Source organism: Oikopleura dioica, chromosome 2 (genome assembly GCF_907165135.1).
Source record: "Oikopleura dioica chromosome 2, OKI2018_I68_1.0, whole genome shotgun sequence".
Classification (NCBI taxonomy): Eukaryota; Metazoa; Chordata; class Appendicularia; order Copelata; family Oikopleuridae; genus Oikopleura; species Oikopleura dioica.
The window spans coordinates 9,377,965-9,397,091 of NC_137292.1; the positions used below are offsets into that span (position 1 = coordinate 9,377,965).

At 40.5% G+C, this 19,127-nt stretch overlaps 4 protein-coding genes, 2 long non-coding RNA genes and 1 other non-coding gene across 14 annotated transcripts; all 7 read right to left on the reverse strand.

Annotated features, from left to right (window-relative positions):
• Nucleotides 1–5: 5 nt before the first annotated feature.
• Nucleotides 6–88, reverse strand: TRNAL-UAA (transfer RNA leucine (anticodon UAA)). The gene has a single exon. It is a non-coding gene; the product is annotated as a tRNA-Leu (tRNA).
• Nucleotides 89–293: 205 nt separating this feature from the next.
• LOC145696055 (E3 ubiquitin-protein ligase Siah1-like) lies at nt 294–2,069 on the reverse strand. The gene is made up of 8 exons (XM_081773040.1): nt 1,820–2,069; nt 1,646–1,774; nt 1,459–1,603; nt 1,314–1,417; nt 1,108–1,270; nt 940–1,063; nt 734–892; nt 294–691 (listed from the first exon to the last, which is right to left on the reverse strand). The coding sequence occupies exons 1-7, from the start codon at nt 2,051–2,053 to the stop codon at nt 778–780; spliced, it is 1,014 nt and encodes a 337-aa protein (XP_081629166.1). The 5' UTR covers nt 2,054–2,069; the 3' UTR covers nt 294–691; nt 734–777.
• Nucleotides 2,070–2,103: 34 nt separating this feature from the next.
• On the reverse strand, nt 2,104–3,992 carry LOC145697411 (uncharacterized). The gene is made up of 3 exons (XR_014133877.1): nt 3,711–3,992; nt 3,562–3,663; nt 2,104–2,483 (listed from the first exon to the last, which is right to left on the reverse strand). It is a non-coding gene; the product is annotated as an uncharacterized LOC145697411 (long non-coding RNA).
• Nucleotides 3,993–4,937: 945 nt separating this feature from the next.
• LOC145698159 (uncharacterized) lies at nt 4,938–5,887 on the reverse strand. The gene is made up of 4 exons (XM_081775361.1): nt 5,730–5,887; nt 5,421–5,684; nt 5,052–5,240; nt 4,938–4,991 (listed from the first exon to the last, which is right to left on the reverse strand). Exons 1-4 carry the CDS (start codon nt 5,850–5,852, stop codon nt 4,938–4,940), a joined length of 630 nt encoding a protein of 209 aa, XP_081631487.1. The 5' UTR covers nt 5,853–5,887.
• A 93-nt stretch (nt 5,888–5,980) lies between these two features.
• On the reverse strand, nt 5,981–6,536 carry LOC145698160 (uncharacterized). The gene is made up of 3 exons (XR_014133913.1): nt 6,395–6,536; nt 6,206–6,350; nt 5,981–6,154 (listed from the first exon to the last, which is right to left on the reverse strand). It is a non-coding gene; the product is annotated as an uncharacterized LOC145698160 (long non-coding RNA).
• A 613-nt stretch (nt 6,537–7,149) lies between these two features.
• LOC145698526 (oxysterols receptor LXR-alpha-like) lies at nt 7,150–11,072 on the reverse strand. Of its 3 annotated transcripts, XM_081775728.1 has the most exons (8): nt 9,319–9,513; nt 8,927–9,194; nt 8,804–8,882; nt 8,669–8,756; nt 8,487–8,619; nt 8,119–8,369; nt 8,002–8,072; nt 7,150–7,867 (listed from the first exon to the last, which is right to left on the reverse strand). In XM_081775728.1, exons 1-8 carry the CDS (start codon nt 9,376–9,378, stop codon nt 7,825–7,827), a joined length of 993 nt encoding a protein of 330 aa, XP_081631854.1. In that variant the 5' UTR covers nt 9,379–9,513; the 3' UTR covers nt 7,150–7,824. The 3 variants fall into 3 exon arrangements, 2 of the variants coding, with proteins under 2 accessions (XP_081631854.1, XP_081631853.1); XM_081775727.1 differs by having other exon boundaries at nt 7,150–8,072; XR_014133928.1 differs by lacking the exons at nt 7,150–7,867; nt 8,002–8,072; nt 8,119–8,369; ... (1 more) ...; nt 8,669–8,756; nt 8,804–8,882 and adding exons at nt 9,695–9,881; nt 9,926–10,329; nt 10,374–10,588; nt 10,684–10,766; nt 10,851–11,072 and having other exon boundaries at nt 9,054–9,194; nt 9,319–9,649.
• A 175-nt stretch (nt 11,073–11,247) lies between these two features.
• Nucleotides 11,248–17,199, reverse strand: LOC145696540 (uncharacterized). Of its 6 annotated transcripts, none has more exons than XR_014133810.1 (7): nt 17,034–17,199; nt 15,714–15,763; nt 15,260–15,333; nt 13,652–13,808; nt 13,030–13,094; nt 12,632–12,746; nt 11,248–11,336 (listed from the first exon to the last, which is right to left on the reverse strand). XR_014133810.1 is itself a non-coding variant. In XM_081773596.1 (5 exons), exons 1-5 carry the CDS (start codon nt 17,047–17,049, stop codon nt 13,245–13,247), a joined length of 456 nt encoding a protein of 151 aa, XP_081629722.1. In that variant the 5' UTR covers nt 17,050–17,199; the 3' UTR covers nt 13,135–13,244. The 6 variants fall into 6 exon arrangements, 1 of the variants encoding a protein (XP_081629722.1); XR_014133809.1 differs by having other exon boundaries at nt 11,254–11,342; XR_014133812.1 differs by having other exon boundaries at nt 11,254–11,342; nt 12,632–12,755.
• Between the last annotated feature and the right edge of the window lie 1,928 nt (nt 17,200–19,127).

A 19,127-nucleotide genomic window follows, 5' to 3' on the forward strand; every position in this document is an offset into this window, starting at 1 on the left:
AAGTATACCAGGAGTGGGGTTCGAACCCACGCGGGGATGCCCCCATTGGAACTTAAGTCCAACGCCTTAACCACTCGGCCATCCTGGTGTGCTCTGGCCACGACAAAAATGCACCAAATTACAACGCTTCTTATTTGCATAAATACGAAACGGGACTAAGCCCGTTTTAGCTCGGTCAAAATTGGTTGATAGTGTTTAAAAGAGCTTAAAAGCAATCAAATAGTAAGTTGTATTTGAATGCCTTCAGTTTTAAACACTATAAACCAATTTTGACAAGTTAATTCGTAGATAAAAGTTCGGTAGTTGATTTTTATATGAATTTATTAATAATACAAAAAGGAAACGGTCCATAACCAAGAAATAATTTGTCGGGAAATTGAAAAATATCAAAGGCAATATTAGAAAGTCTGCAGTAGCAATTCGAATACAATTTTCATAGTTTTTTCTTTGGTTTCAGTTCTTTTTCGATAGTTATTTAGCGGATCAGGGGCAAAATGATATTTTCTGAGTAATGAAAACGGGTTGTTTAGCATAATGGAAAAGAATACAACTTTGGGAGAAGAGAAAGAGGAGTTGTCGGTTTGCCCAAGCCAGCAAGCGAACCAGAATCCAGCTGGTGTGTTTTTTCTTTAGATAAAGAGAGAGAATGAGAAGGATGGCTCAGATGTTTCTTTACTTTGATAGAAGATTTCTTAAACAAGACTTTTTATGCTGAGTGGAGAAGTTCACTAACCAGGAAGGTCGAGTGGCATGTGTTTCAAAGTTTAAATGTTTCGCTCAGGTTGACATTGAAGTAAGTGAGATCGTTACGTTGATGCCCAAGTTTCCGTTTTCGGAAAACATCTGAGCAACCGCCGTGTCAAATACGAGGCAGTCCGAGTTTTGAATGGCACTGAAAGAAAAGAGATCGAAATCGTTTTTGGAAAGAGATCGACTAACCTAGAAACGCCTTCATGAATTGATCGAGGAGTGGCTTCCCAAGTCAGTCGACGACGATGGCCGTTCAACTCCAGGCGATAGGCGAATTGTTGAGCTTGTTTCCGTGTTCCGATGAGTTGGACGACTTAGAGGTTGATTTTACCAACGATCGAGGAGTAAAATATCTACCTGCAAAGAACTGGACATGTCCATCGAATTTCTCCTGTTTCTCCAGAACGAGCATGAAGTGGTTATTGAAACAGCTCTGCATCATCACCCAGTCCACAGCTCCTGGTAGATTAACGTCCGTAGCGAGGAACACGATGTCCTCGCCCTGGAGGGTGGTGATAGACTAATGGAAATTTTCTAGTATGATAAAGAAGTGATGGAGGTACCTTGTGGTTGACTAACAAATGTTCCATAACTTCGTCCAAGTTACCGCTCCACTTACAGGAAGCGCCGGGGCAGGGACAGACATAAGGGCGGAATTCGCATTGATCTATCAATTTCTTTTAGCTTTGAGAGGAGGAAATGACAGACCTTCATGAGTTGGCTTTTCTGTATGAAGCATTTGCTGATTGCAGCCATTCTGCTTGTACTTGCATGGAAAGTAAACAGTAGCAGCGACTTTTTCCATCGCAAGGTTTCGAATTTGGGGGATTTGTCCACGACATGTTGGGCAGGTCTAGATGAATCTGGCGCGAGAAGTTGGTGTAAGAAAAGTTACCTGAAGCTTCGGACGACATTGTCCGCAAATGAGATGTCCGATGGAACATTGGTGGATAGGTGGTAGGACGTAATCGTAGCAGACTGGGCATTCAAAGAGGGCGGCTAATTCGGAGTTGTTCGAGTTCGGCTAGAACGTTCTTTTTGCGAATTTTCTTTGAAAAAAAGAACTTACCATATCCGCCTCACTCTTGATGACATCGACATGCATTGGAACGGCTCGTTGACTAGCTCTCGCTGGATTTGCAGATTGGCCGAAGGGACCTGATTTCCCGATCGTCGCAGAGTTCTGATTTGGCATACTTTCGTTTTGGCTGTCTCGTTGGAACGCGGAGTCGCGATCGTTCCCCGAGCTCCCGGTGACCGTCAATTTTCGGTCGGAGAGGCTCGGGGTCCCCTCAAGACCCATAGTCCGACGTGGTGAAAAATCTTAAAAGAAAAAAATCTGTTTTGTGCATCTCCTTTAAAATCATGTGTGTTGTCAGTCAAATAATGATAAAAAATCCGAAAGATAAAATAAAGAAAAATGACCAGCAGTACGATACTGAAAAATGCGAAACAGAAGATATATCAGTATATCGGGAAACGTCTTGAATAGTTGAATAATGAGAAAACAGGACTAAGATAGAAAAATTCATCTACTCAAGATAATCAATAATGATGAACGAAATTTCACGGAAATTTCATTAATTAAAAAGAACAGAAAACGCGAAGTATTGGCACAGAAACGAAGAAGTGTATGTAGCTGTAACGAAAGCCCGTCGAAGGGATTAGGCAAAGTGGTGAACTACTGCAGAGGGTACTTTCAAAAAAGAATATTGCTTACGAATGAATATGGCCTAGGGTTTCTCACGGGAATTTCAAAGTTATAACAGGTTTTTTTTAACGTTGCACCATTTTTGTGGAGCGCTTTTCAGCGGGTTAGAGTTGAGATATTTTGGTCATCTCTTTTGCACCATGTAGGGGAGGGTCTGTAGTATGTTAAATAAGCTTTTGGTGTCGGCACCATCACTGGTGGTGGAGTAATGACGTCATTCATTGTGAATTCGCGGCAAAGCGTGTATGGTGGGAAAAAATTTGAAAAGTCCCTAAACGCACCATATATGGTTATTTTATCATACAGGGATGTTCCCTACATGTATACGAAAAAACCTGATAGTTTTTGGTGCCAGCACCAAGGTTGGTGCTGGAGTAATGACGTCATCAAGATTTTTTCCTATGATTTTAGTGTATTTTGGATGTCGTGATTACTCCACCACCAGTTATGGTGCCGGCACCAAAAGCTTATTTAACATACTACAGACCCTCCCAAACAAGGTGCAAAAGAGAGAATTTAAATATCTCGACTCAAACACCATCAAAAACGCTCCACCAATTATGTGCAACGTTAAAAAAAACCTGTTTATGCTATGTTTCTGAAATTCACACTGTAGACTAAATTTGACCCGCTGATTCCAAAAATACCAAAATCGGAAATCCCCGGATGCCAGCATCGAACCACCTGATTTAGTCACCTTGAGAAAAAAGGTTCGGACTGCTCCCCGGGCGCTCTGTAAATAAGCGCCCGCCCAGGCCCTTCCGATTAGTTAACCCTCAGTTTGAGTATCTGCTGAATGTTGCTGAATTCTGAATTTTTGAGAGATAAGTGATAAAGGTCTATTATCAATCATATCTCAAAATCAGAGGTGTATTTTGGTGTACTCCGGGAGAAAAGTAAGAAAATTTGTCCAAAAAGAGATTTTTCGGCATAATTTGACATTTATATAGAATAAAAATTCGATATTTGGAATCTGCGACCTTTAATTAGTATATTTGATAATTTAAATTTTCATTTTTGATAAAAAATAAGGGTTCGATTTTGGCGGTGGAAGGCCCGGAGCGCGCCGCGCCGTTCCCGTGAAAAACCCTAAATATGGCTATTTGAACAATATGTTTGTGACTGTTTCTATTGCTTTGCCACAGTAGTTGCACTGACCGCTCTTGGCGATTGTGGAAGAGCAAGTTTGACAGTTGGCATGGCTAAAATAAAAGAGATAACAAACAGAAAGAACTGATGGTTGGCTCACCCGCACGGAAGAAAGATCGACCAAGCAACAGCCCGTCGCGAGCACTGGCGACAACGCTTGAAGCCCTCGTCCTCCGACGAGTCCGAGTCTAGCATGCAACAGTCGGGCACTATTCTCGAAATCGACTGCTGGGTGAGACATGTTGAGTTTTCAGCGATTGGGGGGTCGATGGAGGATTTCTTGGGCTTGGAAAAGGAGGCTCGCTTTTTCGAGCTGCTGCCGGTCTTTATCGCCACGGCTGCTTTGGACGTTTTGGCGCTTTTTGAGAGCTGATCGGTGCTTCGGCTTTTTGAGAGCTATTTTTCTGATTTACTTGAATTGAATTTGGCCTAATCAGTAGGTAAACTTGATGAAAAATGAGCTCTTTTTAGAGCTTATAAATCAGGGAATATAATACAGTTTTAGAATCCTCAGAAGCTGGGGATGATTTTGACTATTCATACTTGGGGGTTTTGCTCATGCCCTGAGGGGTTTTGGGCCTTCCAAAGTCCCGAAATGTGGCCAATCTCGGTTAGGGGCTCATAACTTTTCTTCTCCCCATTTCTGGAGAAAGCCCACCATATGAGCTTGTAAAAGAGGCTCTAACGATTCAGAATATGTATAGAAAACCACCGGACACCCCCCATTATAGAGCCTCTAGAAGGCCCGAAAGTTGAGGAAGTCAACGGAAAATCAGTACTATTTTCACGAAAATAGAGCAAAAGTGCAATATTTTCATCGGAAATCGTTAGAAAAACGTTTTTAATGACTTTCTGACGTACAAAATTTAGTCTGGGAACCTTCCGGGGTGAGTTGTTACGAGATTCAATTTTTTATCACAATATGACCCCACGTGACCTCAAATGACCCAAGAGTAAATTTTGTGCGTCAGAAAGTCATTAAAACGTTTTTCTAATGATTTCCGATGAAAATATTGCACTTTTGCTCTATTTTCGTAAAAAAGTACTGATTTTCCGGTGACTTCCTCAACTTCCGGGCCTTCTAGAGGGTCTAGAATGGGGGGTGTCCGTTGGTTTTCTATACATATTCTGAATCGTTAGAGCCTCCTCTACAAGCTCATATGGTGGGCTTTCTCCAGAAATGGGGAGAAGAAAAGTTATGAGCCCCTAACCGAGATTGGCCACATTTCGGGACTTTGGAAGGCCCAAAACCCCTCAGGGCATGAGCAAAACCCCCAAGTATGAATAGTCAAAATCATCCCCAGCTTCTGAGGATTCTAAAACTGTATTATATTCCCTGATTTATAAGCTTTAAAAAGAGCTCATTTTTCATCAAGTTTACCTACTAATCAGGATTTTATTGGCAAAAAATTAGTTGGGGTAGTAAATTTGGTAAAATAACTTGTCTTAGATGGTCGGGAAGATTTGAGCGGGAGGAAGAAATGTGAGACGATCGAGAGTAGGAGTTACGTAGACTCGTTGGTCGGTTCAAATCGGCGGCGGAAAAGGAGGAACTCACCAGGGACGATCGAGGCACTGGGCTTTCCCGAGCCAGAGGACGCCTAGGTCGCGCTGTTGCCAGATTTTTATCCTACAAATAATGATAATTTTTTCTTATTATACATGCGCGCACATCTGCGCATTCATTTACCTATAAATAAACTACAGTTACATATGTAATTGAAAAAAGCAAAAGAGAGAAATCTCTTTTCTCTATCTCCGGTAGACCAAATCAGACAAAAATACAACAGCTGACAAATAAAAAAATTACCTGTCGCTGATTGAGATTCTCCAAATAGGTGCTCTTGATTCTCAACTGTGCGATTTTCTGCACCGCGTCTTCTTCAGAAATTATCTCTTCCGTTCCAGATGAGCCAGCGCCCGCGGCTTCTTCGACAAGAAAGCCGCTTGGGAAATTGACTTTGAAATCTTTTAAAGTCTCCATCATCTCGTATAATTCTCCTCGTTTTGCGTTTGATAGTGTACGATTACGCAGCCGCGCTTCTCCAACATATCTCGTAAATTTATACCAAGCCTTATTTTTAAAGGAAAGATTCGAAAATATGAAGTCAATACGTACGGGAAACCAGACTTCTTCAGTATCGTCAAACATATCTAATAGGTACTCGAGAGCAGCTTTATTGTTCGTTGTCGCGTTGTATATCATTTGAAGACGAATAGAATTCAAATCCGTGAGCTTCATTTTCTCGAAAACGTCTTTTCTGAGTTTTCAGATCATGGACGACCATGATTTGAGAAGATTCGCCGAGAAAAGATACGATTTTGAGCATTATTTCTGGCTCTATCGACATTTGTCATCATATTTAATGATCATTTCTGTTGAAAACTTTTCCCTAAAAAGTACGTAGCGATGCTTTTCATTTCATCATCGAATTTGTTCGTTTCGTAAAGTCTCAAAATGAGATACACAGGCCAGTTGTTGTGAATGCGCGCCAGCTCAAGAGGCGTTTTGTTTTCTGGATCTCGTGAAATCAAAAGTGCTCCCTGAAGAATCAGTCAATAGAGAACGATAGCGAGAAAAAGTTTCTTTCTTACGTTGTTTATGAGCATATCGACGACCACTACGGAGCGGGCCATTTTATCGACGTCCTGCCCGCTGCGGTACTCGTTCAGGCGCGTCCCAGTCCCAATAATAGGAATATTGCATGCGGCAGAAATCGGAATGTTTCCGTTTGAATCTCTGAATCAATTTTGATAGAAGACAGTTGGGGAAATTTAGCTAACCTGTTGTTGCACTGACCGCCAGCTTTGATCAACTCGTTGACGCATTTAAACTGCGCTTTGCTGCAACTAGCAACTAACGCGCTTTCTCCCTCGTATTCCCAATCTGGCTGTGCTCGGTTTCGCAAAAGCTTTTCATGGATTCAACTTTCAGTAATTCACTAGTCTATAACCACCTTCTTTCATGATTTTCTCATCCCGTGACTAGATAATTAATAAATCCGACTTGACGAAAGCAGGCTTTTCTCGTCACCAAGCTTGGCGTATTTGATGAAGCTCTTCTTTTTGTTGACGGTGCTCTGCGTGCGCGGAAGGTTGCGCCGCGGACTCGCTTGTATACTCATCTTAACGGATTCAATTAATTTAAAGGCTACTGCTTTGGTTTTCTGTGTTTCTGTTTATAAAATTCTCGCAATATAATAATCGTGCATGTAATGAATGAATTGGACGGAACTGCGCCGTGCCCCAAGGCATCGAACTTACCATCTGCACCACCACAGATTACCAACCCATAGTCGACATTTCTGATCTGACAGCGTAAACTTTAGTTTCTCTCTTACTCTTTATCTTCGTTTTATTTTTGCTAGTACTTCTTCAAACTCCACTTTCCGAAATTATTACGTTCCGATCCTTAGAGAACATGACGGACTACAGTTAGAATCAGAGCTACTCTACCTAATTACGTAACATAAATATATGCCAAAATCATATGACAGACCTATTCAAAGAACCTGCAAAAAGAAAGAAAAAAAAAGGGATGAACGTGAATGTGAATATTTTTTATTAAAGCACAGGTAAATAAGAATAGAAGAGGAAGTTCGGGATTATTCTCAACCGAATAATATAGAATAATATCTAACGAGCCTTTCTTTCAAAATGATATTTTGGCGGCAATTGCTGGCTATTGTCATTGAATATTATTTGAGTTAATTACTGAAAGTTGAAAAATCTTAACAGGAAAAAAGGCAAACACATTTTTACTTTGCATAGAAATGAATTGAATTACTTTGAATCTTTACCGCGAAAAATTGTGGTTTTCTGATCTACGAGGTGCTAATAAATGAAAGATAATTAGTCTTTTTAGCTCCATTTATCAAGAATACCAGCTGAGCAATACTTTAAGCACCATTTTTAAATATTAAATATACCCAGAGTAGAGGTTGACCATTTATTCGACAAAAATAATTAAGAAAATTGTCGAATAACCGGTCAACAGCTCACTCAGATTGAATCGAAATAAATATTGAACTACGAGAAATAAAAATATTTTCTTAAATTTGAAAGATTGAGAGACGAGCGGCGAATTTTAAGAATGGTAATATTGGCTGAACGGCGTTTATATTTATATATATTTTCATTATTTACTTTCTTCATTTGTTGTCCGTTTGGTGGAAAATTGAAGCGATCCGGAGTTAACCCATTTTTGGACCAGCTCAGCCAAAAGGCCAGCAGGGCAATTGTGACGCCTCGTGGACACTTTTTATCGGGCTGAGAAACCGACCGGGCAACTTAACTCGAAATAGTTAACGAACGATGTAGGATCGTCCGGCTCCGTCGACATCTCCGGCCTATCGCTACTAGTCTCGCTCGCACGGCTACTCGGCCCGTTCCCGCTGGTGTAAATTTTCAGGTCAAACTGAATTAGCTTCGAAATCGTGCGCATGTCGACCGCCGTGTTTTGCTGAAATAGCAAATGATAAAAAGAACAGGGAGAAAAAGATAAGTACCTGAACTTTCTTGAGAACTTCCATGAACGATGTATTGAGCGTTCTCAGGAGCGGCAAAAGAAGCAACACCTTACTCGTATGTCTTCTGTCGCGCGAATCTGTCAGGCCGGCGCGCTCCATGATTCCGAGGAAATGATCTCGCGACGCAGCGATTTTGTTGCGATCCGCAATGCAGCTGTTTTGCCGGTCGTCTGAGAAGAGCGCAACGAGCATGAGTAGGAGAGTATCTTCTTCGGTCATGTTGATTTCAGCTGAATATTTGTTTCAATTTATTTCAAACAATGGTTGTTATATAGACTATATAATATAGTGTACAATATAGTGTGGAGAATCTGGTGTTCATATATGTAATATATTTTAATTCTAACCCATTTTTGCCATAAGTTCCATCATATTATCGATAAAACTCGTGTCACTCGTGGCGAAGAGAAAATCCTCCCGATAAAGCCACAATCCTTTAGCTCCATTGACAAAAGAGCCATCCTTGTAATCGAAAAAGCACTGAATAAGTAACTTTAGGTAAACACTCGTTTCGACTTCCAATGATTACCTTGAGGATAAGCAGCTCTAGAATAGTGTTTCTGAGGAGTTGAATTTGGTCGCCAAGTGAAAGCGAGACGAACTCTGGGATTAGCTTGCTAAATCGATTGAGTTAAAACGGGGCGAAAAGTGGACGCAGAAATACCAGTAGTTGATGATTTGCTTGATGCCGGACTCCATCAAATCGGCCAGAAATTCGACGAATTTCGTTCTTTTCGAAAGAACTAAAATTAAAAATAAGAAATAACATTTCTTTCCCAAAATGAACCTGAAGAGTCTGAAACGCTGTGCATCGAAAATTCGTCAAACAGCCCGGTGGAGTTGTTATGTTGCACAAATATCCTCTCGTTGCTCTGAAGCGATCCATTCGGCGTCGTCAACGGTTCGTGGTTCTTGCTGTCCAGGTCTTCGTGCGAAACAGCTGTGTATTCGGTGGTTGACTCGACCCAATGCGCCAGTCTCTCGTAGCTTGCACTACTTAGTTGGCTATCCGTGTTTGGGCTTTTGCGGCCACACAAGTCGCGTTGCTTCTTTTCCTTAAAAATCCGTTGAATCCTTTTTCACGCTTTCATAAATATTGAATAAAATTAACGCCGCCGTCAAGAGGTCCAATTCGAACACTTTTCTTCCGTCAAAATCCAATCTCATTTCGATATTTACCTGAATTTGCTGAGCAATGTATCCATGATGTCTAGCATTCATCAGATAGTTATTTTCCATATCAAAGGCTTTTCTCGCCGCCAAAACAACGCCGAGCGTGGAGGATTCGGTCGAATTTATCGACGATCCGGCGACATTATTTGGCGTTGGACAACCAGTAGAGTCGCCATTCGAGTTTCCGTTTGGTAATTCTTCTGTTTGTATTTGCGGGGTTTTTGAAGCTCGGAGGCAATTACTGGATTGCTTTGGGGACTGTTACTGATTGCAGGACTGTCGAGTAGGCTTGGAGCCTCTGTTATAGCGGATTGAAGTGTTTGGCCAAAGATTTGATCTGCAAGTTCCGTTGAAGATGTGGAACAATGAATTTGTTGCTTACCCATGTTATAATTGTTGTTATTTCTTTGTGGATTCAAGTTGGGAAGAGTAGAATCGAAGATATTGCTTGGGATGAAAGGACCTTGTTGCTGGGTGGAAACTAACGGGAGACTGATAGATTGCTGAGGTGGTTGGATAGAATTTTGAGGAGGATGATGAGGAAGCTGGGGCATACCAACTCGACCGTACTGAAAAGAAATAATCAATATTTAAAAAATAGACAGCGACCTACCTGAAACTGTGGGTTCCAACTGTTTTGTGCTGCGTCGAGAAAATTGTTAAAGCCCGCCGCCGCCTGAGGATGGGGATTAGGCGGTACGCCCAGAGGATTCTGATGGACCAAGGTTTGCGGGAATTGCGGTGCTACATTAGGTAAAGGAGATGAATTCGAAATCGCAAGGCCGGGATGGCACGGTGCAATGGGAGAGGCGACGGCTTGAGGGGGCACTGCTGGCATTGCTTGTTGAGGTGTCACCGGCGACTGGGGAAGGGGAGGCGAGGTCTTTTCACGCTTGATGTCAGGGTAAGAGAATTGAGTAGCGGTGGGTACGATTGGCCCGGTCGGACCCAAATTGGGGATGAAAGGCGCGCTATCATTACTCCTTGGTTCAGCCTCATTTGTAGCTTGCGGAGATTCTAAAGTAATCTTGAGTTAACGGATATGAACGCGGTACCCTTACCAGTTTTGATGATCATTTTCTCTTCCTCTGGAGATTTCGGCTCATTAGAAGCAGCGGCAGCTGCTGCAGCAGCAGCTTCGGCCGCGGCTTTCTCGGCCTCTTTCCGTCGGCGCTCTTCGGTACGTCGATTCTTTCGATGCTGACCGATCATGATTCTATCTCGTCTCATGCCGGTGCTCTCGCATTTAGCCATACGGCAAGCTTGGCAGTTTTTTCTCCGTTACAGGGTGAAAAATTAATCAAAGAATCAAAAGAAACTCATAAAGAAATAGAGACGAAGCTAATGAAAGAAATATTTTCAGCCCTGGACCTCCGCTCGCCAGTCACGTCACAATTCTTCTCATAATTGCAAATAAATCTAGCCCCCTTTTGTACGTTTCGTCTGAAGAATCCCTTAACAATTCTAGTCAGCCACGGAGTTATTCGAAAAATGAGTCAATTGCGAACGGGTTCCATCCGAAACCGCCGCCTTCTTACCTTGCATCCCTCACATGACATTACGCCAAAGTGGTAGCCAGTAGCTCTTCCGGTGCATATTTTGCAGATTCTTTCTTCTTGCGCGCGATTCTCACGTCCGCTCATTGTCTAAAATAGATGAGCGGTAAGTATCTCTCTGCGTCTCAAATGAGGTCAGTGTGCGCCAGCTCGTAAACAGTTCCAGTGTGAAAGCCAGGATATTCTTGCTGAATCTCTTTCGGGTAGTCTGTCATCGGGGTTCTTTTTAAGCATCATTATTAAGTTCGCCAGTTCGTGGCAGTCAAGAGTATCTAGCGATAATATCTTATCACCCAAAAACAAGGATCATCGCGAACTTTCGCTATCTCCCGCATGTTGTAACAAATTATCGTTCCGCCTTGATCGGTTCAAGTTGAACCCTTGCCTAGAGTGAAGACAACTTTGCACTTTTCCAAAAGATGATGATGCTCATCTAAGAAGTTTCTTCCGGGATCGCCAATAAGGACTCTGAATCTATAAATTGGTTCACAAAGGGAATAAATAATTAGAACCCTCTGATGCTCTGGGAATTTCTACAACGAGTACTGTATTGAATCACTTGACTATTGAATCGAACCTTGCCTACAACCATTCGAAGCCAGCTTCAAGAGCCACGAATACACTTGATCGCAAAATTCTGAGGAGTAAAACATGTCTCCAAAAAGAATAGTGTCGAAATCAATCACTTGATGATCGAAAAAATCGGTATCGGTGAATTCTCATCAGTGCTTTCTTTTAGACTTTTCAATTCAAAAACAACACGTGTTCCAGTGCCAGTCAAATGTTCGAAAACATCATTGCATATCGAACTGGTCCTGGGATAAATTTGGTGTAATGCCTGAAATGAGAAAAGAAATCGAACACTGTTCCTATTTCATTTCCACTGGGGAGGTTGATTGCGGCGTTCAAACGAGCCGCGGAAAGTGCTACTTCATCAATGTCAGCTTAATTAGGGCGATCAAGAAAAGATGAAATATTATAGCTAACCAAGTACCCCAAAATAGGGTGTAAAAAAAGATTCGTTACATCGAGAAACATAAAACACAAAACCGATTATAAACTTCTTATCGCGCATGATTCACAGGGATAAATAAATTTTGAAACCGTTGTTATAGGAAATAAAACTAAAGATCCACCTGAAAGAGGAAGCTTCCTCGTTCCTTTCTCAGTAACTCTTCCTCTTTGTATGAAGAACTCATCCTCGTGAAATAAGGTTGGTCAAAACAGAACTGCTCTTTAGCCTTGATTAAGCTGTGCTTAGATGCTGATTCCTCACACCCACAGGTACAAGATCTAGCTAAATCAATACAGATTTGACGCCCTTTACTGCACATACATGAGATGCCCTTTTGATCGCCGCCGCTTTGATTGGTTATTAAATAAAAGGTTGAACGTTTGAGAAACGAACTCTCCTCCAACGTCTATTTTTCATAATTAATTCTATAATTAACCAATTAACTATCGATGCCGATCCGCAGCCGCAACCAAAGTCCAAAATTCTACCAAAATCTCTATCTTCAAGGATTATTTCTTTCAAGCTATCAGATAGAAAAGATCGGTTTTTAAAAACAGGCTTCTTATCGGTTAAGATTCACGGAATTCGAAATTAAGTGACGTATCTCCAGAAGGGTTAATTATGTCAAACAAGATAAATCCCTTATCAGAATCCAAAAGATACCGTGTCAGGACCTGTCCACCAGGCCAATAAAACGCCCTAGGTTTAAGCCGTTGTGGCACAACAATAAACACGCGATAAAACATACCAGTATGGCTCTTGGAAAGGAAAGTCTTCTTGTGAAACTTTATACGCCGGAGTTTGTGGTGTCACCAGCGCAAGCTTCAGTTCTGGTGTCAGATGGTCACGCGACTTCTCGGTCACTGAATAAACTATTTTTAAAGCTGATGACATATTATAACCTAAGTCTAAAAACCCACATTTAGACGAGGCTATCAATTTAGTTTGAGTCTTCCTTATTCATATAAGACCATATATTTCATATATTTTTATAAGATTCGAAACGATCAAATAAAGTTAAAGAATCCAACGCGATAGGGTAAAAGTTAAATATTCAATATTGAATAAGAATTTATATTCCTTGCAAAAAATATATTCGACATGATATTATATATACTATCCGCTGAAAATTATGACATGACAAACCTCTATTGATGGAATCAGCTATTTGGCAGGAAGTAAGTCTTCTATGTTTTATCAGTCGGTTCATTCTGAAACCTCTATATAATATTACATTAGAATTATGTTAAATATTATCTGTGTGTATTCAGAGGTGACGGTAGATAGAATACGGAAACTGTTAAGATAAGTGAAGACTTAGAAAAGTTTATAGTGAAGACAGAGTGTGTATGTGTGCCTGATTAGTTCTCCTCGATAAAAATCATTGTCCGGGAGGGAATGTTCTGCGCCCAGAGGGGTGCGTCTAGTATAAGCTGACGTCTAGGAACTTCGTTTATAAAGGCAGTGTAATCATGGGCAATTGTGGCGCGGTTAGCTTCGGGAATAACTTCAGTTATGATCTAGGGAACAGATGGTTTATTGATGGAATCAATCGAAATTTGGGAAAAATAATCAATCGGTCTTTTTCACGTGACGTAAAATTCGGTGATTTTTACGCAACGTTCATAAAGTCACGTGAATACCTTTTTGATCATTATGAAAATCATCACGAAAATGAGCGATTTCAGATATTTGCTTCAACACTCAATAAATAAAATCTGAGCTCTCGCACCTGTCGAAGCGGATTTGTGTTCTTGATTGACTGTACCTGTAGAGGCGTACGTTCTGCTGAGTATTTTATATTTGCGAGTCGTCGACCTGAGGGTAGTCTCAGTGCCAGTTGGAAGTATTCAGGACCAGCCCCGCGGCCGAAAGCGATGGAAGAGGCGGCTGATGAGCTGGAATTTGAGCATGGCGATAACGGTCTAAAATCAATGTAAGGGTCATATTATCTTTAAAGAAAATCAGGTCCTATTTAGTCAAACAAATAGAACATTAGGAATAATAAACTATATGGCCTAAATAATTGATCGCGCGTAACTCTCGTCGAAAAAATAAAGGACTACCTCTATTTTCCTTCACATGAATATTCATCAATAAATTCTACTTCCTGTGCTTTTCTAACGCACTCTGACTTTCAATAAACAAGAACAATGTTATTTCCTTCTCTGTTCTACAATAAATTACAATTATTCGTCAATGAAAAGTATCTCAATTTCAAATGTGTCAAACTACGACGCAAAGCTGCGGGCAGAGGTAGTAAATATGAATTATCCTCGTAAAGGCACGCGCGCGTGTTTCTCTCTCACTCTGAAGTCATAACTATTACCTCTCTTCATTTTTATTTAATGTTGTCTTCTTAATAGTTTATTTTTATGGCGAGCGGGTGGCTTTTAATGTCGCTTTGATACTACTCGGTAATCGGGGAAATTTCTTTCATGTTTTTTCTCTCTTTATTCACACGTTTCCTCGAAAATGTGGTTGAATGAAAAAGTGGGTCGAAACATGTTTCCACTGGTGGATCATTTTTCACATGTGAAAAGTCATTTTTTGATGAACTTTTTTTCTGCGCGGTATCTCGAGCACCATCGCGTGGAATTTACCGATTCTATGGCGAGAATCGAAGATTGAAGGAGAAGATATTTCAATCATATTCTTCTCTATTTGGTAGAGAGACAATAAACCATGCGTAGAAACGTAGTAAAATTAAATCGGGACAAAATGATATTTTACGTTATTCAATAAACTTCAAAACTCATCCTGTCAAAGATGAAAAAACTGCTAATTAGCCAGCCGAAAATAGACCTCCGCTGCTCCTTGCTCTTGACTTTGAAGTCTTCGTCTGATCGACATCAAGTTAAAAGTCTACATTTTGGAACATCAGAGTAAAGTGGGAGGACAAGTTTTACATTGTTTTGCGACAGACGTGCAGAATTTTTAAAGCAGAGAGAAGAAAAAGGAGCATGCTCGTTTATTTTTCATGCGTGGTCAGGGATGACACTGAGTGACAAATTTTCACACAGGAAAATTATTCTTCCGTCATCAAAATCGACCGAAAACTACGACTAGCGAGATGGAGTTACTCTGGTAGAAAGACGATCTAAGGGATCAAGATATGCGGTTTAACTCTCTTGTACCACAGCTGCATGTAACATACTGTATGTTATAGATATGTTAAGGGTAACTGGCGATGAAAAATGTGCTCTCAAGTCTTTAAAATCAATGGAAAGGATCAAGCTAAAGCACTCTTATATCTTTTTACGATCGATTAGAGAGTTACAGTACCGACCAAAAACACGGTGTTCGACAATACCCTGCCCATTAGTCTACAAAATTAGCCTCAGAAGTAGAAGACAAGAAATCGATAAGTCTGTACCTTCCAAGATCTTCAGAAAGCAGCTTGACACGTTTTGTTTGATGCTGATGCTGGATAGATGTGTTTTCTAGTTGCTTTCAATTGGCTCGAAGAAAACAAGAGAATCGTTCTTTTCTTGTCCCTGAAGATAATTTTAAAGGCCCCCGAAGCCAGTAAGGTACCCATGCGTAAAAAAGTTCACAGTGAACTTTTTCTCAAATACTAACGGCGCTACTTTTATTAGCGAAGGATCAAGAGCAGTTCGTAAAAAATTCCTTGCTATTTTTCTTTTACATTTAAAAGCAAAAACAATTATGAATATAAAAATAAAAAAGAGATAGACGCTTTTCCTCGTTTTTATGCTCGGAGAAAAGTAGACAGAAGGAAATTAAAACTTTTCAATTAGAAATCTGTGGCTGCAATACTGTCAAGGAATTTTTCGGAGATGCCTAAATTCTCATTCATCGAGCCGGTCCTGTGTGGAATTGTCGAGTTGAAGCTTGAAGACGTCCGTCTCGTCCCCTTCTGAATTTTGTTCTATTTCCAGGATCACAATCGATGAAATTAAAATAAAAAAATGAAAATGTTCAAATATTTTATTACTCAAAATTGATCTTAAATTTTAAGAGCTACAAATGAGCAATCAATCTCATCAACTTCGACAACTGCAGTATGAATCTAAGTGTTTGTTATTCCCCGAAACAAGTCAATATTTATACTTCAACTCTTGAGTCAGAGGGAACTCCTTCGAGTTCGCTCTACTCTACTTTGCTAGAAATTTTTCTTGTTTGAAAACCGGAAGGGTGTCTTTTTGGAAGACAACCCAGCAACAGACCAGCCACGTCCGTAAAAAAAACAACAAGTTAAGCTACTCTTTTGGGTTCTGTGTTCTTTTCGGCCCCGCCTTGGGGCGATTTTTGATACAGTAGCGATATACTAATTAAGAGAGGATTAGGGCTGTAGCAGGTGAACCTCGCCAACCGGGTTAATTATTTTCATTTTATCGTTTGGCCATGTAATTATCATTCTAATAATCATCTATCATCAGCCAGTGATATTTGAATAATTGCCACCGTTACTATTACAAACACATGTATTTATCCACTTATGTAAACAATAATTCAAAGGAAACTTTAGGTACACTCATCTTAGTAGAACTTTGACAAAACAATTCTCTGTCAAGAGTAAAGAACCCGTATATATTCTTTAATCTTTTAAAAGTCTCAAATATCTAATCCTCACTGCAAATCACCCATCTAAGTATAGTATGCCTTCTTTAAAAGAATATTCTAACTTACTAAACATTCTGAACTTTTGCCACATACAAGAGTCCTACATTCTCTCTTTTCGCCGCTGTCTCGCAGACAATATCGATGACATAAAAATATATAGACACGAAAAAGTCAATTCTATTCTTAATGGTGTCTATTTTAATTTTCACTTCTTGCTTTATATACGGTATGTCAGTTATTATGTCGAAATTCGATCGGCTAGTAGATTTGGCTTAGGTAGAAGACGTCTGTCCTTAACTCTAAACCTGGTTCGTTCTCAGGGGAGACGTTTTTGATTTAGACAATGGCGAACTTTTTGAAAAAATAAGTGTTTCCTCGAAAAGTATAAATATGATTTGAGAAGTCAATATTTGACTTACAAAAAGTACTACGTTGGGTCATCCAAATTTTGAAACACGTTATTTTCCGAGAAAACAAATGAAAAGTATAAAAGATGTCAAAACAATATGAATCAAACAGTTATTAAAATACACTATTCAATAACTATCAAGAAGGGACCTTACCATGTTTTCGTTTCATTCTTTTTCCTCTATTTACTTGTTCATATCTTCAAAATTCAACTCTCTTTAAAAGCGCACCAGATTTCTTAACAAAAATGTAATAAAATTATTTCATTTGGGAGCAATTCTCTTTCGCGAAAAAATCAAAAGATCCAGGTCTCCTGACACATCTCAGATCTGAAGGGGTAGTTACGTGAGGAGAGAGCGCGTGGGCGTGGCACTAAATGCGTGGGCGCTGGCTGCTCGCCCACGCGTTCGCGAGCCGAACTGCCGAATCGTGACCCATCTGCGCCGTGAACTGGTGACTCGCGAGCGCCACCGCCAGAGTGACAACACGTGATTAGCAATATACCGAAAATAAGAAACCAATATTACCAAAATACGCACAATTTTACGTCTGTAATCTAAACAAATACGCAATACGGAAATCGACAAGAAAACAGCTGTTCCGTTTCCCAGTAGCTACAGTAGTAACAGCTGGATGATTATGACGCAACTATTGATAGACATTTTTAGGAGCTTTCGTCACGTAAGATTCTGATAAATCTAACTTCTGTCACATTGAAATACTGTAATTTGACTGCTGAAACTCAGTTTATTGACCGTTGCGTTTCCTTACAGTATGTTTATTACAGTTTTGCCTCTGGCAGACGCTCGATTCTCTCTACAAAAAGACTTACAGTAACAAAAGCTTTCAAAATTTCAAAATTGTATAATTTCTGAGAAGTTGTACCAACGAAACCCGGTAGGTCAGGATCAACTGCTCAAAAATCCTTTCTTTGGAACTGATCGTCGATCCGGCACTAGTCTCGCAGACAGAAAACATGCTGAATTGGGCGGCGGGTTGGGTTTTTCAAAGCCGACCGCGGTCGCCGACTGGCGAGTTTTGGAATTTGCATTTCGCCAGATTGCGAAAGGCCGTTTGTAAATATATAAGTTAGGCTGACGCGGCGCCAAGTCCGATCATCCGATATCCGAATGTTAGCGCCTCCCGCGGGGCAGAAACCGGACGTGGCGAATTCTTCCACTACTGCAGCCAGTAGGTCACGCAAGAAGAAGTCAAAGCTTGGCGATTCGTCTAAAGCGGATTCGGCCGACTTTTGCGGCAGCCTCTTTTTTCGACAGTTTCCTAATTTTGCAATTGATATTTTCACAATTCAGACTGGAGCATTGTGAAATTCAGAAGATATGAAAATGGAAAAATCTAAAAAGGATGAGCTTTCACCCTGAGCTCAGCAACCTGTGGAGAAAACCTGAGCCAGAATCTGAAAGATGCGGCTTCTGACTCAGGTTTTCTACACAGGTTGCCGAGCCAACTTTCCAACTTTCAATCCTCTTTTTTCAGCCCTGGTTAAAAATGCATCTGTATATGCGAATTTTGTCCTGTATGGAATAAAATGAAATGCCCTGAAGGTTTGATAAGTTAGAATTTTCAATTTGAAAATTTCAAGTACTCGATGGAACTTTTTTCCCCCGTTGGAAGTCCACTAAGTTTCGATGAAGAAGGACTGCTAATGTTTGTGACTTGTTTCTCTGTTGCTGTTATTCGAAACGAGTCCGATTAAAAGTTGGCTAAGCTCGAGATGATCCCTTCTTTCTTGGCCAGCGGCGGCAGCTTTCTGAAATGAAGAAACTAAAGTCGGAAGAAGATCGAATTCGATTGAAAAGGGGGTTAGAAAAGGAGGCTTCTTTATGACACAGATGAATACTATTTTTAATATTTTTGTTAAAGTATTGTATAAAAAGCTTCTTCTTGTTAAAATTACCTGTATCCTTTGGGGGGCTGCGGAACAATCCTCCCCCTCTTGCGCTCTTTGGTCGAAGAGGCTGCATTATTCGCTTCTCTTTTTCGATGGATCCGAACAATCTATTATTGTATGTCAATTCCTGTGAAGGAACACAAGACAAATAAATGATTGACAGTTCTGGAGAATTGTGTTCGCAATTTTGAACGAGCTCTTGGTGTTTTTAGCCTCTCATAGTAACCACAATGGAAGACAAAAAAGCACGTACGGAATGTAAATGTTTACCAACTTAAAAAGATCATAACCCAGGCGTGGCCTTTTGACACTGAAAAGAACCCTTTGTTTGTCAAAA

Bases quoted from the DNA above. Each gene is read 5' to 3' on its own strand.
- LOC145696055 (XM_081773040.1), bottom strand. From the start codon at position 2,053: ATGGGTCTTGAGGGGACCCCGAGCCTCTCCGACCGAAAATTGACGGTC. The intron at 1,271-1,313 runs GTACCTCCATCA...AATTTCCATTAG, and splicing joins ATTTGTTAGTCAACCACAAG to TCTATCACCACCCTCCAGGG. The intron at 893-939 runs GTTAGTCGATCT...CTTTTCTTTCAG, and splicing joins ATTCATGAAGGCGTTTCTAG to TGCCATTCAAAACTCGGACT.
- LOC145698159 (XM_081775361.1), bottom strand. From the start codon at position 5,852: ATGAAGCTCACGGATTTGAATTCTATTCGTCTTCAAATGATATACAAC. The intron at 5,685-5,729 runs GTACGTATTGAC...TTTAAAAATAAG, and splicing joins CTGAAGAAGTCTGGTTTCCC to GCTTGGTATAAATTTACGAG. The intron at 4,992-5,051 runs GTTATTTTACCA...CCTGATTAGTAG, and splicing joins TTCCCGACCATCTAAGACAA to GTAAACTTGATGAAAAATGA.
- LOC145698526 (XM_081775727.1), bottom strand. From the start codon at position 9,378: ATGGAAAATAACTATCTGATGAATGCTAGACATCATGGATACATTGCT. The intron at 9,195-9,318 runs GTAAATATCGAA...CGGATTTTTAAG, and splicing joins ACATTGCTCAGCAAATTCAG to GAAAAGAAGCAACGCGACTT. The intron at 8,620-8,668 runs GTAATCATTGGA...TTACTTATTCAG, and splicing joins TAGAGCTGCTTATCCTCAAG to TGCTTTTTCGATTACAAGGA.
- LOC145696540 (XM_081773596.1), bottom strand. The intron at 13,809-15,259 runs GTACAGACTTAT...CATTGATTTTAG, and splicing joins CTTTCTGAAGATCTTGGAAG to ACCGTTATCGCCATGCTCAA. The intron at 13,404-13,651 runs GTACAGTCAATC...TCTGTTCCCTAG, and splicing joins CAGAACGTACGCCTCTACAG to ATCATAACTGAAGTTATTCC.